The 17,249-nt window shown below is 36.2% G+C and overlaps 1 protein-coding gene across 1 annotated transcript; it reads left to right on the forward strand.

Annotated features, from left to right (window-relative positions):
• The first annotated feature begins 1,739 nt into the window (after positions 1-1,739).
• Positions 1,740-16,635, forward strand: LOC143247560 (protein obstructor-E-like). The gene is made up of 5 exons (XM_076495835.1): positions 1,740-1,896; positions 8,356-8,607; positions 10,130-10,321; positions 12,969-13,170; positions 16,317-16,635. The coding sequence occupies exons 1-5, from the start codon at positions 1,848-1,850 to the stop codon at positions 16,333-16,335; spliced, it is 714 nt and encodes a 237-aa protein (XP_076351950.1). The 5' UTR covers positions 1,740-1,847; the 3' UTR covers positions 16,336-16,635.
• Positions 16,636-17,249: the final 614 nt, after the last annotated feature.

Here is a 17,249-nt window from a genome sequence, read left to right on the forward strand (position 1 = left end):
GATACACTAACCAGGATTACAAACACTCAGGATAAGATAGACTTGTTAAAGTGCGATACACTAACCAGGATTACAAACACTCAGGATAAGATAGACTTGTTAAAGTGCGATACACTAACCAGGATTACAAACACTCAGGATAAGATAGACTTGATAAGATAAAGTGCGATACACTAACCAGGATTACAAACACTCAGGATAAGATAGACTTGTTAAAGTGCGATACACTAACCAGGATTACAAACACTCAGGATAAGATAGACTTGTTAAAGTGCGATACACTAACCAGGATTACAAACACTCAGGATAAGATAGACTTGTTAAAGTGCGATACACTAACCAGGATTACAAACACTCAGGATAAGATAGACTTGTTAAAGTGCGATACACTAACCAGGATTACAAACACTCAGGATAAGATAGACTTGTTAAAGTGCGATACACTAACCAGGATTACAAACACTCAGGATAAGATAGACTTGTTAAAGTGCGATACACTAACCAGGATTACAAACACTCAGGATAAGATAGACTTGTTAAAGTGCGATACACTAACCAGGATTACAAACACTCAGGATAAGATAGACTTGTTAAAGTGCGATACACTAACCAGGATTACAAACACTCAGGATAAGATAGACTTGTTAAAGTGAGAAATATTCAGGATGAGATAAGCTTGCCAGTGTCAGATATTCCGGATAAGGATGAGATAAAATAACAAAAATGCTAAATATTTAGAATGAAATAAACTTATCTGAATGTCAAGCAACCAGGATGATATACACCGACCAAGATGTCAAATATTCAGGATAAAATATATTTGCCAACTACCTCAAATAATCAGGATAAGATACACTTACCAAATTGTCAAATTACTTTTAACTTTTATCAAAATGGATAAATCCGTTCAGTATGCACCACAGAATTAGAAAAACAACGACATTATTACAATACTATCCTGTTGTTGAAAACATAAATTAAGAACAACAGCAAAACACGAATCATAACCTTGTTAGCAAGTTCTCTCTACTGACCTCTGTTGGCCAGATCAAAATGGTTGTTACAACTTACTATGCCATGTGGTATTAATTGTAGTACATTAGCGACTGGTTGAACTTAAACGTAAAGTTACTTGTAAGGCAACATTTATTTGAGCATAGTTAGCCTCTGAAACACCTGTTGGTTCCCGTCTGTTGATAAAGACATCCACAGGCTACTTAACCTGTAGGTTAACGTGTGTTAGTGAAATTAACTGTACTGTAATTAAGAAATTGTTAGATGTGTGTATTTTTAATGTTATCTAACGTGGATTTCACAAATTCTTTTTCGAGATTTTCAAATATGGTTTGGCAGTTTCCTGTCAAAGTAAAGATATTTCCTGTACGAAGTATCGGAGAGCATTTCGTGTTATCGATTTCTCAATTGCTTGAAGACAGATTATAGCAGTAATCATAATAATCGATTCAATTCTTAAATAATTAATTAAATTATGAATATACTGGACACATTGCTTACGTTTTGTAAGTTTGAGCTTCTGTGCATTTTGAACATTTACACCCAACTGGATCTGACTTACGTTCATCTGTTTATCTACCTGTCTCTCTACGTTTGTTACGTCGTTTTGGATGGACAAATAGAAATGACAATTTATCTAAAATGATATTTTGCTTACCTGGTACATAACAAAACATGATATAACAAACCTTTTTAGATGAATAAAGTGGGTGCAGCGCCACCTCCAATAGTCACGTGATCCTAATCCACTTTACTCGTAGCACAGATTAGTGGCCCCAAGTCTCAAGCAATAGCATTTCATTGAAGAACATTCGAGTGGTGGGGAACAAAACATGGCAGTAAGCTGTTGTATTTTGCTGACTGTAATTGTCTCGGTTGTTGGTAAGTATAATTGTTTTAAACAGAATGGCAGTTGTCAAATAACCTACATATGAAATATAGGAATTTTGTTTTTGCGCTGAATAGTACCTAATGGTCCTAATATGTGAAAAGGTGTTTCAACTTCAAAGGAAGTTTTAGTCTTTTCCTACTGATGTGCTATTTGTTTGTTTTTTTAATTTTTATTTTTGCTTTATTAACAAAATACCTGCCAAACCAGTATATTATTACTTTTCTTGTATCTGAAAAATATAACTTCCAGTATTGTAAAATGGAATGTATTATATCGTTTACAACCTATCAAAATTAAAAGTAAAAATATTAAATATGATCCTTTTATGTTGGAATTATTAATTAATTGTAAAAAATACTTTTTTATTTAGTTTTTCATTTTACACTAAAGTTAGGCATATAGTTTTAATATAAAAGTTATGTGTATTTTTTAAGCCATTGCAAAAATATATGTTAATGTAAAACATATTTAAAATACGAAATTATAATGCTTTCTTGTATCAGTATACTTGACTAGTTGGTTTTAAGATTATCTTGCCACCAGGTGTCATCTTGATTCACGTAATACTACATGTGTACATTCACGTTTTTCTTTAGTTAAGCGTAGTAACAGACATTTATAGGTTTAATGCGCCTAGTAACTAAAATCTTTGACCTAATTTTCAATCACTAGGGGGCGCTGGGCTGGTTAAACCTGTCTGTTAAACTGTTAAACTCCTTCCTAGAAACAGAACTTATAAGGGTTTATTCAATAACTGGTCAGTAAATTCTTCAAAGTATAAAGGTCACACGACAGTGGATTACCTTGGAAATTTTGTATAACGTAATTTCTAGAACCTTGGTTGAAACATGTTTTCATTGAGTAGTTACATTAGTTCTTAAGGGACTAATTCATTGACTAAAACAGAACCGGCACGTTTGTGTTCATATTTTTGTTTTATTTGGTTACTAAAAGCTGTGCAGGACTTAAAAACGTCGACTACAATAACAGAGGGGTTTAGAAAAAAAAGAAATCTCCTTCTGGTGGAGGTGAAACGTAATTTAAGGATATGTTTACAGGAAATATTTGTCTTTCGAAAGCAGGTTTATCAAGAAACGTAAAGTCACGTTAAGACAAAGAGATAATGAGAATAAGTAAACAAGAAATCAAATTTGTAAACAATTTCAGTTAAAGCAGGGGGAGTTAATTGCGCTTTGTTTGCAGCAATTGTTTGTGTTAATGCAGTGGTGCATCACCATGGATGCAACCCGTGTACCACGACTACTAGGCTTAACATGTACAGTATTTCCCCGTCCATTAAACAATGCAATGTCACCCCGAGTGAGTGCCTTACAGCTGGAGAAGTACAAGAAGCCTTTCTCGAGAACAATACAGCCATTTTGTTATGTGATGTAGAATGGATAGAAACAGCTTTTGCATAGAATATAACATTTCGCGTTCTCCGTGGAAGTGTTTGTTTGTTTGTTTGTTGTTGAATTTCGCGCAAAGCTACTCGAGGGCTATCTGTGCTAGCCGTCCCTAATTTAGCAGTGTAAGACTAGAGGGAAGGTAGCTAGTCATCACCACCCACCGCCAACTCTTGGGCTACTCTTTTACCAACGAATAGTGGGATTGACCGTCACATTATAACGCCCCCACGGCTGGGAGGGCGAGCATGTTTTGGCGCGACTCGGGCGCGAACCCGCGACCCTCAGATTACGAAGCGCATGCCTTAACGCGCTAGGCCATGCCAGGCCCCCGTGGAAGTGACTACAACTAAGATAACATTTCGCGTTCTCCGTGGAAGTGACTACAACTAAGATAACATTTCGCGTTCTCCGTGGAAGTGACTACAACTAGATTTCGAAAGAAATTCTTACAATTCAACGAGCCGTTAACAATATAGTTAGTTGCTTGATAATAAAGAGTTACCCTTTGGAGAATGTTTTCAATGAGTTGGTGTTACTGACTTGTTATAAACTGATAATAAATTAACATGAACGTAAAGAGAAAAATGTAAAATCACGATTTATACTTGAAAATGTATTGATAAACTAATTTAAGGAATGAGTCATGTGTATAGATATTTGAGACTTGTAGTAAATGCGCTAAAACAGGGTCCGCCATGGCCGGGTGGTTGAGGCACTCAACTCTCAGTATGAAAATCAGGGGTTCGAATCTCGGTCGCACCAAACGTGCTCGCCCTTTCAGTCGTGGGGGCGTTATAATGCGACGTTCAATCTCGCTATTCGTTGGTAAAAGAGTAGCTCAAGAGTTGGCGGTGGGTGGTGATGACCTAACTTTCAAATCTTACACTGCTAAATTAAGGACAGCAAGTGCAGGCAGCCCTCGTGTAACTTTACGCAAAATTCATAACAAACCAAGCAGTAATAAAGAATGTGTGTGTTTTCTTATAATAAATCCACATCCGACCTGCTGATTCGATCGAGGATAATCGAACCCCTGATTTTAGCGTTTTAAAACTGTAGACTTACCGTCGTACCAGCGGGGAACAGTAATAAAAACAACATAGCTACAAATCATTTGTTGGCTCGTCCATATTCTAAATGGAAGTTTTTTTATTATGTATATGTAATTGTCTATATCAAATTCTACATACGTAAGTTTGTTTTGTTTTGAATTTCGCGCAAAGCTACACGAGGGATATCTGCACTAGCCGTCCCTATTTTAGCAATATAAGACTAGAGGGGAGGCAGCTAGTCATCACCATCTACCTTCAGCTCTTGGGCTACTTTTTTTTTACCTACGAATAGTGGGATTGACCGTCACACTATAACGCCCGCACGGCCGAAAGGGCGAGCATGTTTGATAAGACAGGGATTCGAAATCGCGACCCTCGGATTACGAGAAGAGTGCCTTAACCACCTTGCCATGCCGGGCCTATATATGTAAGTGGCTAATGTGCGTCCGTCCGCAGACATCTACAGCTTTGGATAAAACTCCACATAATATCATTAAGGCAACCAACTAACAAAGTTTAAATACAATTCGATATTTTAACAAAAGTTTAATTAATGCACGTGTCCACTTTTTTTTAGTCATTAAGAACTTCGTATAACAATACAAAAATTTTATAAAATAATAAAAACAATATTTATTTTGCATCCCCCCAAATCTCGTTCTTGATGGAAAAATGTTTTTTAATGTATATTTATTATCATCAACAATATTTAATATTTCTAAATAAAACTTTTAAAATTACGGTAATACGATTTTAGTTGGTTAGTTTAAAGTTAAGTACAAGGCTACACAATGGGCTAACAGTTGTTCTCTGCTCACTACGGAAATCGAAACCCAGTTTCTAGCGTTGTAAGTCCGCTGACATGCCGCTGTGCCACGAGGGGGCGCAGCGATAAAGTGATAAGGTTAATTAATTGCAGAATTTCAAAGTAAGTCCACCTGGTGTAGAATCATAGTATCTTTGTCCGTTGAATAATCCAAGCACAAGATTTGAATTTTTTTTTTTTTTGACGGAACAGCTTCATCTCCTTCGTATAGGTAATCCGAGGGTAGCGGGTTCGAATCCCGGTCGCACCAAACATGCTCGCCCTTTCAGCCGTGGGGGCGTTATAATTTACGGTCAATCCTACTATTCGTTGGTAAAAGAGTAGCCCAAGAGTTGGCGGTGGGTGGTGATGACTAGCGGTCTTCCCTCTAGTCTTACACTGTTAAATTAGCGACGGCTAGTGCAGATAACCCTCGAGTAGCTTTGCGCGAAATTCAAAAAACAAACAAACAAACCTTCGTATAGTGTTTATTGCACACAGATTTGCAAGAGTTTTGTAATAATAGATCGTAAGTCACACAAAGTTTGTTTGTTTCTGTATTTCATAAAAAAAGACGAGAAACATCAAATCGTTGAGTCAAAAACTGATAAACTGCTTATCACGGAACAAATCTGGAACTTTGAGAAAGATGTTGTAACGTCAGGATCCAAGTAAGACGAAGAAACAGATGGATAGGTTTGCCCACCCAGTAATGAAGCGAGACCTAGTGAGAAGCCAGAATAGGTTTGCTCACCCAGTAATGAGGCGAGACCTAGTGAGAAGCTAGAAACGAACCTGAAATACAGAAGCACATCAAACTGCAAGGGGCAGTTAAAAGAAGTCAAGAGAGTTCGTGACTGAAAAGCCACTCGGTTCAACTCGCCAAGATCCTGACCGAACGTCCGTAGGGTAAAGAGTCATAAGATGAGCTTCTAAACCTATATAAATTGTTAGTGGAAGTAATAACTTGGTGGCCACAGTTTAAGTTTCTGTATGTTCCATAGATTGTTGTGTATTTTTGTAGGAGTAGGGCAGTGACGTCGACTGTGGAGGAAAGCGACAGGGGTGGTCACCAAAAAGCTGGGGAGGAGGTCTCAAATGGCAGCTACTGTGTAACATTTCTCTTCAGACCGTTTGCTTGTTTGTTTTTCTAATTTCGTGCTGAGCTACTTGAGAGCTTTCTGCGCTAGCCGAACCAAATTTAGCAATGTAAGACTAGAGGGAAGGCAGCTCTCACTCACTTAACATTATAATGCCTCCACGGCTGAAAGAGCAAGCATGTTTGGTGTGACAGGGACTCGAACCTGCGATTCTCAGATAACGAGTCGAGCGTCCTAGCCACCTAGCCATGCCAAGGCTCCTTGTGAGACTGAAAATGAGGAGGTCACGTAAAGCCAGTTTTATTTGTGTCTCCACCACCACCAAACCTTTTAACTTTTTTATGAAATGACAAATTTGAATGAAAATATATATCATTACAGGTTTGAAATCATCATACCAAATCTTACATTAACGTGTATCAGCCTTGAAACCGTGAATTCTACAACACATTCAATAAATATTAAACTCAACTTACGACTGATATAAGTACTATCTAATTATTCAGTATGTTATGTATCTAATAATATGGCAAGACGATTTGGTGAAATATGCATGATTTCAGAATAATTAATTTGGTATTTATCTGTAAGTAGAGTATTGTGAAACGTTTGTTTTTTACAGTAAAAACCGTGGCATAAGATGTGAACTTCTTTTTACAGTTAAAGGGTGTTGTAAAACTTAATTTTTTTTACAGTAAAAGTATCATAAAACATGTAAACGTCTTTTTCTCAAGAATTTAATTTTCACAGACTAAATTTATCAAAATATTATTTTCCATCTTGGCCTTCTCGAGAATGCTTACTGATTCAAATGTTCGTACTTTTGCCTATCAGAGAAACTAAGATACAGCTTCTTAGTTTTCTCAGGAATGTATGATGTCATAGAACCTTCTGGCTTTGAATCCTCAGGAAAATTTATCAGATTAAAGCTTTTTCTTCCAGCTTAGTTGTCTCAGAAATATTCATAATCAAATATGAAAGGGTGTAATCCTCAAGAAAACTTATTCGGTTAGAAGTTCTAACCTTGGGCTTTTTAAAAACATTCCTCAAAGAAATCGTTCTTGTATAAACATGTGTCTGAGTCTTCAGAAAACCTATTAAAGCTGAATTTTGTAACAATCAATAACTTAAGAAAAGCCTTATAAAAATATATACTGGGAGTAACCTAGTGGTAGAGCGACATGGCTGTGAAGACGAGGATATATGATACGCGATTTCTTGACGAAAAAAATAATAACATCAAGACAAGGGATCCACACTTTGAGCTGTATATGTGCTATAAGAGTGACAGTTAAATTCCATTGAGTGATCAGCCAAAAGTAGTCCAAGAGTTGGCAGAGGGCGCTATTGAATTCTTGCCTTTCCTCTAGCATATCAGTTAAAAATTAGGGACGAGTTGGCAGAAGGTGCTATTGAATTCTTGCCTTTCCTCTAGCATATCAGTTAAAAATTAGGGACGAGTTGGCAGAAGGTACTATTGAATTCTTGCCTTTCCTCTAGCACAGTGGTTATTTAACCTGGGAGTCGTGACCCCGTGGGGGGTCGTTTGAAGTTTCTCGGGGGGTCACGGAAGGTTTGGAAATTATTGGAGAAATCACGGAGCAGTTTTTAGTTTTTGTGACAAGTGCCTGTCACCAATGAGAAACACTCTGAAGTGTGGCAGTTGAACCACGTCGAGATGCTTGTTGCGCAACCACCTGTCTAATTTTGAGTAAAAATATTCATATATTACGTTTTGAATTGCCTAAAATTTTTAACTATATAATATTAATACATCGAACTTAACATTTAAATATCAAAGTTTCCATCGTATTTAGTATAATCTCTCATTATATATATATATTAACCCTAACACTGAGTGAATAAGCAGGTTTCTATCTTGTTCAGTAATTCCATGTATTTTACATTTGTTTAGCACTTGTAGCATTGTTAAAAATCAGGGACGAGTAATACCGATATTCCTTTTGTATCTTTGTGCGATTATTCGAAAAATACGAAGGTTTGTGTGTTCTTGTTGTTGTTGTTGTTTTGCAAATTTTAAAATAGAAACGTATACTTATGTGTGTGTTTAATTTACCCTCAGGTCTACCAGCTTCTAAAGAAGAATACGGCTCTGCGCCACTGACGGCTCCTGACGTTGAGCCAATAAACGATTGTCCGGAATACGGTGTTTTTGTTTACCCTCACTTACAGGCTTGTGATAAGTACTACAAATGTGAAAACGGAACTTTCACTCGGGAAATCTGTCCAAACGGACTTGTTTTTTCTGAAAACGGTGATGTGTACGAGTTTTGTACTTATCCATGGAATGTCAACTGTAGAGAAAAAGAAAGAGGTAAGAGTTAGGGTTACCTAACAAAAAGTGTGGTTAGGAGTTTTGTACTTATCCATGGAATGTTAACTGTAGAGAAAAAGAAAAAGGTAAGAGATAGGGTTACCTAACAAAAAGTGTCGTTAGGAGTTTTGTACTTATCCATGGAATGTTAACTGTAGAGAAAGGAAAGAGTTAGTTAAGGTTACCTAACAAAAAGTGTGGTTAGGAGTTTTGTACTTATCCATTTAATGTTAACTGTAGAGAAAAAGAAAGAGGTAAGAGTTAGGGTTACCTAACAAAAAGTGTGGTTAGGAGTTTTGTACTTATCCATGGAATGTTAACTGTAGAGAAAAAGAAAGAGGTAAGAGTTAGGGTTACCTAACAAAAAGTGTGGTTAGGAGTTTTGTACTTATCCATGGAATGTTAACTGTAGAGAAAAAGAAAGAGGTAAGAGTTAGGGTTACCTAACAAAAAGTGTGGTTAGGAGTTTTGTACTTATCCATGGAATGTTAACTGTAGAGAAAAAGAAAGAGGTAAGAGTTAGGGTTACCTAACAAAAGTGTTGTTAGGAGTTTTGTACTTATCCATGGAATGTTAACTGTAGAGAAAAGAAAGAGGTAAGAGTTAAGGTTACCTAACAAAAAGTGTGGTTAGGAGTTTTGTACTTATCCATGGAATGTTAACTGTAGAGAAAAAGAAAGAGGTAAGAGTTAGGGTTACCTAACAAAAAGTGTGGTTAGGAGTTTTGTACTTATCCATGGAATGTTAACTGTAGAGAAAAAGAAAGAGGTAAGAGTTAAGGTTACCTAACAAAAAGTGTGGTTAGGAGTTTTGTACTTATCCATGGAATGTTAACTGTAGAGAAAAAGAAAGAGGTAAGAGTTAGGGTTACCTAACAAAAAGTGTGGTTAGGAGTTTTGTACTTATCCATGGAATGTTAACTGTAGAGAAAAAGAAAGAGGTAAGAGTTAGGGTTACCTAACAAAAAGTGTGGTTAGGAGTTTTGTACTTATCCATGGAATGTTAACTGTAGAGAAAAAGAAACAGGTAAGAGTTAATGTTACCTAACAAAAAGTGTGGTTACGAGTTTTGTACTTATCCATGGAATGTTAACTGTAGAGAAAAAGAAACAGGTAAGAGTTAATGTTACCTAACAAAAAGTGTGGTTAGGAGTTTTGTACTTATCCATGGAATGTTAACTGTAGAGAAAAAGAAACAGGTAAGAGTTAATGTTACCTAACAAAAAGTGTGGTTAGGAGTTTTGTACTTATCCATGGAATGTTAACTGTAGAGAAAAAGAAACATGTAAGAGTTAATGTCACCTAACAAAAAGTGTGGTTAGGATAAACCTTATGTACTTAGTTTCTGTGGGTTTTGTTTTAGTTTTTTTCAAATTGTTTTGATATTGCTGAGTTCCCTTGTTTCTATACCTGAAAGTATATCGATTTTATTGACTATAAATAAATATTTAATTGTTTGGGATTTATTATTTTGTATTTATGTATTTGATAATAACTGAAATATTTCGCTCTTTTATAAACAGCTGATCCTATACCCTCAGAAAACTGTCCGTGGCAGTGGGGAGTCTTTCCAATGACCTCAGAGTGTAACACTCAGTATTACAAATGTGCCTGGGGAGAAGCTAATATCACGGATTGTAAGGTTGGTCTGGCTTACGACAATCGAATTCACGTGTGCAACTGGCCAGACTTGCTGGACAATTGTGATAGCGAGAGTAAGTGGTAATCTGGTGTTATAGACCAGCTTTACATTTTTGAAATAATCAGGCCAATCTACTGACGTGTGGATGACATGGCCTTCTGAGAATTTGGAATTACAGAAATTTCAACGTTTTTATAGTTCAATAATTTCAATGAAAAGTTTAAGGAAACGAATACAGTACACAATATATATATTGTACACCAATCGTATTACGGTTCTTCTGGAGCAGTGGTTCCCAACCAGGGGTGCGAGATAACATTTGTTTTGGCCACCTTCACCTTTATTCTTAAATAAATAATTACTGTGAGGGGTTGGAGAACATATTAAAAAAGGTTGGGAACCACTGTTCTGGAGAGACAGATAGAGAGTTATACAAATATAATTCGGATCATTAGCAACGATCCGTGTGGACGTAAATACACAGAACATATACAAGTTCGAAAGTCAAAACATAAGCTGAAAGTGTCCAATACGCTTTTGTGTATTAACCTTTAAATTAAGACATTAACTAGTATATAATGTTAAATTTTGAATTATAATCTATAATTTAATTACAGACTTATTGAGGTAAATTCATAAAATGCCACTTTAATAAAATTTTCAATGTAAGTTAACAAACGTGATGACGTGGCCTTTGACCCGTGACTCGTCGCGAAAGGATTAATTCAATAATCAGAAAATATTTGTCTTTCATCTTCACGCAGTTACGTCAGTCAGTAACACAGAATGGCTTCCGATACTCCAGACAGAAAGTAACGTTGCTTTAACCAAAAATCGCACAAACCATATTTGAAATCTTCACCATATAAATTTCTGAAATCGTGTTAAATTCTTAAAAAAACACACACACAAACCAAGTTATAAATTACTCTATGGTTAAGCTCACTCCAACACGTTAACCTACAGATTTGGTAACAACAACCATCAATAGACGGTAACCGACAGATGTCTCAGTGGTTAATCTTATTCTACTCGGTCAAAATCACCGATTGCGTTTTCCAAGTAGGTACCACGTAGATAGAAATAAAATACGAAACAATAGACGAAAAATACATTCCTGAAATTTTATGCTAAATGATGCTGTTATGTTTGACAGAATTTCTGCTATCACCTGAGGTTTTATTAGCTGTTAATATTTCTTGGTTACCGATCGATACATACGTAAATATATCACTAAATGTTAACACAGCACGAGTTCTATAGGCTAGATCCAATTGGATCTTACAGTTATTATCTAACGTGACGTTACTTGTAATAGAGATACTTTACTAATCCACGCCCACCTCCCCTTTAATAAACGATATCTTGCACATGCCTTTCTCTCTCTTTTTTTTAATGAGTGAAATATTGTGTTAAATGATGGGATATGACAGACGAATACACATTAAAATCATGTGGGTAAAGTAGCAATTACTTATTATTTTTATTAATAAAAATACATTTAAATGTTTAATCTTGTATGGAAACCCTAAAGTAATCGCTTGCAGTTTCTCAAGAGATCATTTGCACCATGTGAGGGACTCGCACCCACTTTGGGAAACGCTGAGAGAGTTAGCCATATGTTAGCTAAAGCGTATGGGTAATATTAACCATACACTAATTTATAAATTCATTTTTGTTTTCTTTTTTAATTTCATATTTCGTTTGTTTAATAGCGAACTCACAAGGAAATATATTGAGTCTACGTTTCAGTATATCAAACTGGACGTAGTGGTAATACAGTCGTTGCTTTTGATCTGGATTATATTTACGTACGTAGCTATCTTTTGTTTTTGTTTTAAATTTTACGCAAAGCAACATGAGGGTTATCTGCGCTTGTTTGTTTGTTGTTTGAATTTCGCGCAAAGCTACTCAAGGGCTATCTGCGCTAGCCGTCCCTAATTTAGCAGTGTAAGACTAGAGGGAAGGCAGCTAGCCATCACCACCCACCGCCGACACTTGGGCTACTCTTTCACCAACGAATAGTGGGATTGACCGTCGCATTATAACGCCCCCACGGCTGAAAGGGGCAAGCATGTTTGGTGCGACCGGAATTCGAACCCGCGACCCTTGGATTACGAGTCGAACGCCCTAACTAACTACCTGGCCATGTCTGACCCATGCATATCTATCTGTTTGCCTGTAAGAGATTCAATGCGATTGGTTATATATTTTGGGTCAGACAACTTGAAACCAAGTGTTTTGTGTAGTACTTAAACGAGCCACAATACGTGGCTTAACTGATAAACCTTTAGTATAATTTACTTTAACAGTTACGTATTCCGAAGATAAGTTGTTGTAGAATAGTTATTTACAAAAAAATCTAACAGTCGAATATTTCTGGACTTTCATTCAACAATATTAAAAAAATTCATACATTTTGTAAACCTAAGTTACCATAGCAACACACGAAAACAACATCTTTTTTCCTTATTCCGCTTCTACTATTAATGAAAAAAGGTGCATCACCATAGTTACCAGGGTTTATTAATACGTATTGTAAGTATTATTGCCATAACAAGGTGTAGAAAATTATCATCTTAAGCCTTTATCTCATATTCCTTTTTTACCAGTGACGAAAGAAATGCTTATCTTTGGAAAACAGATGAACTTTGACATTTATTACGTGATATAATGGTACTGAAGTTATATCTTTGCGTGTGTGTTTGTGTTTATTTTAGAGATCGTAGGATTCACCTGTCCGACCAAAGTTTCGGGAAAATCAGCCACTTATTTTCCGTTCCCTCGTTATCCGGCTCCTAATGATTGTACTCGCCTCATTGTTTGCGTCAACAATCGTCCACGACTGATCAGCTGTGGTAACGGTTCTGCCTTCAGTTTAGAAACTTACGCATGTAGCGACATCAGGGATGTTCCTGATTGGTGAGTTGATGTAAGGTTTAATATCTCTAGTAAATGTTTGATGGTAAATAACCAATTCAGTCATGAAAATCATACAACTTTTGCTAGTCTTGGGAAAGTGGGATATTGGATTTAGTTAAAACCTAGGTGATAGAAACGAAACGATTTTTTTTATAATAATGTAACCTTTAAGTTAACACTTGTTACTATGACATGAAATATGCCTTAAAAACAATTTCCTGCCGTCACGGCTAGAAGTTATGTACACAGTGTGTATAAGGTTTATTTAATACCGAAACTGCCTATTTTTTTAAATAAAATAAACAATAAGCAGCTCAGAAAAAAATTAGATAAACATTGTCAGACGAAAGCAGTGCAGCGTATGTTTGTTTTTTGAATTTTGCACAAAGCTACTCGAGGGCTATCTGCGCTAGCCGCTCCTAATTTAGCAGTATAAGACTACAGGAAAAGCAGCAAGTCATAACCACCCACCACTAACTCTTGGGTTACTTTTCTACGAACGAATAAGGGGATTGATCGTAAAATTTTAACGTCCCCACGGCTGAAATGGCGAACATGTTTGGGGTGATGAGGGTTCGAACCCGTGACTTTCAGATTAGGAGTCGAGCGCCTTAACCATCCGAACATACCGGGTCGCAGCTTTATTAGACATTGCACAAAGGGTTATCTGTGCTCTGCCCACCACGAGTATTAAAACCCGGTTTCTAGCGTTTTAAGTTCAAAGACATAACGCCGTACCAGTGGAGACGTTATTAAACGTCAAAAGGAACCAAGATACATTCTACTGCAACAAAGTTTGATAATGTGTTACTTGAAATATCTAATCACGATAACACAGATCCACTTAATAACAGGAGATTCGTCAAGATTCTAGTACAAGATACTTCCATGTTCTCTGATTAACTGAATTCGTGAGTAATAAAAATAAACTGAACACACTTAAAATAACTAACAAAAAAGTCTTACATATGACGCATAAAACTACCCTGTTTTTTGAACTAACGTTGTGTTTCAAAATGATTTTAATTAATTTACACACAGGAAATTGCATATTTTACATTAAAATCAACATTCTTTCTTTGAAACAAATACAAATATATTGAAAATCTATACATTACATATTACAACAGACTTTCACTTCGTTATTTCATTTCCGAACTGTATGTCTAAAAATTGTGTTCCAAACTGAATAAATGCCTCACTGATTACTCAGTTTTTAATGTCTCATTTGCCCAGATCAACTAGCACTAGTCACGTGACTGATCACTCCACGTAAAATAAAAGAGAGCTCAGTTACCTCAACAGGTCATCTCAGTGCAACTGGAAAAGAAAACTCTTTAATTTCACATACCACAGGTGATCTTGTAACTGTGTTTACACCGGGAAGACAAAAGATGATACTGTAGGTAAACGACACAGAACAATAGGTATCTAGAGCACAAGAAACATAACAATCCTCTTGACCAGTGTGGAAATTGCCCGAGCCCATACTAGTAATAAACTTTGAAAATTCCTATATCTCTCCAAGCGAGTAACAAACACGTGGTATTTTTATGTACCACAGTGTTGTGACACACGTTTCCACAACGTAAATTGTTCTTTCCCAAGCTAGTAATTTAAAAACCTTAAACACTTAAACCAGTATTAAAATAGCAATCACAGTACTTTATCTACACAAATTAATCAAGTCGCTCGTCTAGCAGTAATTTCATTCCCTATATTAATATTGAACACCGACGAACTCAGAGAAGAAGACTACTCAGAGTGTAAGGGTTTTAGCGTTGCAAATCCAAAGACTTTCCGCTCTAAAACCCTTACACCTTTATTCTGAATGCAACTGATTCTAGACTGTGACTGTTTTTTTATTTTATCAGATTACGCCAGATCATTTACTAAGGATGTATTCGACTTAATACGTTTGAAAAGAAAAAATGCTTGCATGATGCTATACTATATTACTGTTTGTTTGTTATGTATTTCAGCGCAAAGCCACACGAGGGCTAACTGCGCTAGCCGTCCCTAATTTAGCAGTGATAGACAAGAGGGAGGGCAGTTAGTTATCACCACTCACCACCAACTCTTGGGATACTCTTTTACCAACGAATAGTGGGATTGATCGTGACTTTATAACGGCCCCACGCCTGAAAGGGTGAGAATGTTTGGTGCGATGGCGGTTTGACCCTCAGATTACGAGTCGAACGCCCTAACTGCCTGATCATGCCAGGCGCACTATATTACTGAGTATTTAGGATAGACATTACATGGGAGTTATTATAAATTTTGTAAGAGCGTTTGAAATAACTTTCTAATGCCAGTGAACAAACAAAGAGCTGTTGATATGTTTAACAGGAGAAAAAAAAAACACTAAAGTTGTATGAATACAAAACTATAAATGCTTCGAGGTTATATTTTGTGTAAATCGGAGATTTGTTTGCGTGTGTGTGTTTTTGTATAGCAAAGCCATATCGGGCTATTTACTGTGTCTACCAACGGGAATCAAACCCCTGATTTTAGCGTTGTAAATCCGAGGACTTACTTCCGTCCCAGTGGGAGGCAATTTGTTTTTTGTATCTCTTATTAGTCTTCCGTTTAGCCAGTGGTGAGTTTTTGGTTTGGTTTGAATTTCGCGCAAAGCTACTCGAAGGCTATCTGCGCTAGCCGTCCGTAATTTAGCAGTGTAAGACTAGAGAGAAGGCATCTGGTCCTCACACCCACCGTCAACTCTTGGGGTACTCTTTTACCAACGAATAATGGGATTGACTGTAAGATTATAACGCCCCCATGACTGAAAGGGCGAGCATGTTTAATGTGACGGGAATTCGAATCCGCGACTCTTGGATTACGGGGTCGAGTGCCTTAACCACCTGGCCATACCGAGCCGTGGTACGTTTACGGACATCTAAATTGAAAATCGATTTGACCGAGCTAAAAGAAATCACACACGATTGTTATTAACAGATATCTACTTTTATTTTATATACATCAGTTTATGATTATTTTACGATCCGCGATGCATATATATATATATTTGTATATGCTATTAATTGTTATGCTTTTGTGTCAAAAATTATCTTTAAGAATGTGTTGCAATATTGCTTCTTAACATTTTATAATTTTTGACGTTTTTGTTTTTTTTTTTTTTTTAGCAAACCACCAGCGAAATAAACAATTCGAACTCAAGGTTAACGAAGATAAACGCGACTACTAGGCCTATCTCGACCACCATTTTCCTTCTGTTGATTGAAATACGCATGTGATCTTAATATTTTGAACCTGATACAGTGGTACTTGTTACACATTCATAAAGAGAACGTTCACAATTTCGTGAACTGTCTTTTTGTTTTTCAAACAAAAGAGAAAAGTTTATATATCAGTTTTTTTATTTCTAAGATATTAGTAAATTACACTTTTAATGTTGTACAAAGTGTTGGTGTAAGCGATTTTTATTAAAAATGTGATAGCTTACATTCTCTGTGAGGTTTTAATGCAACTTAATCTGGATGAGTAATAAGTGAGGTTGTTGTTTTTTTTCTCCGCCATTTACAAACCTACCAGACTTGAATCAAATTCACCATGGGGTCATAACAGATAGATTGCAATCCCCGTCGACTTTTTAAAGCACATTATAAAAATCATTTATGTAACAATTTTCTTATAGATCCTTAATTTTGGTAGTTTCAGATATTATAAATAACGCGTGTCACACAAAACTACCATCATAACTGCTTTTCCACTAATTAAGTATGGGGTTCCATGTGTAATGTTGCACAGAAAAGGAATGATCTTACCCTGTGTTCTTTGTCAGCTCTTTGCACTGAAAGTTTTAAAACACGTACATCAAAACAACATTAAATATTTCAGTGTAATTTATGTTGATAATCTGACGATTAGATTCCCAGAAATAAGAACTGGAAAATCAAATTAATCTAATCATACCGTATACAATTAGTGTCTCACTTCTTCCTGTTTTACCCAAAATATAAGTTATTTTTTTGTGTGTTTGGCTCGAATAAAGCAACGTTTAGTTAGTTGTAATATCAAAGACATGTTTTTTAACCTTAACCATTCACTACAGGTGA

Source organism: Tachypleus tridentatus, chromosome 3 (assembly GCF_004210375.1).
Source record: "Tachypleus tridentatus isolate NWPU-2018 chromosome 3, ASM421037v1, whole genome shotgun sequence".
NCBI classification, from domain to species: domain Eukaryota; kingdom Metazoa; phylum Arthropoda; class Merostomata; order Xiphosura; family Limulidae; genus Tachypleus; species Tachypleus tridentatus.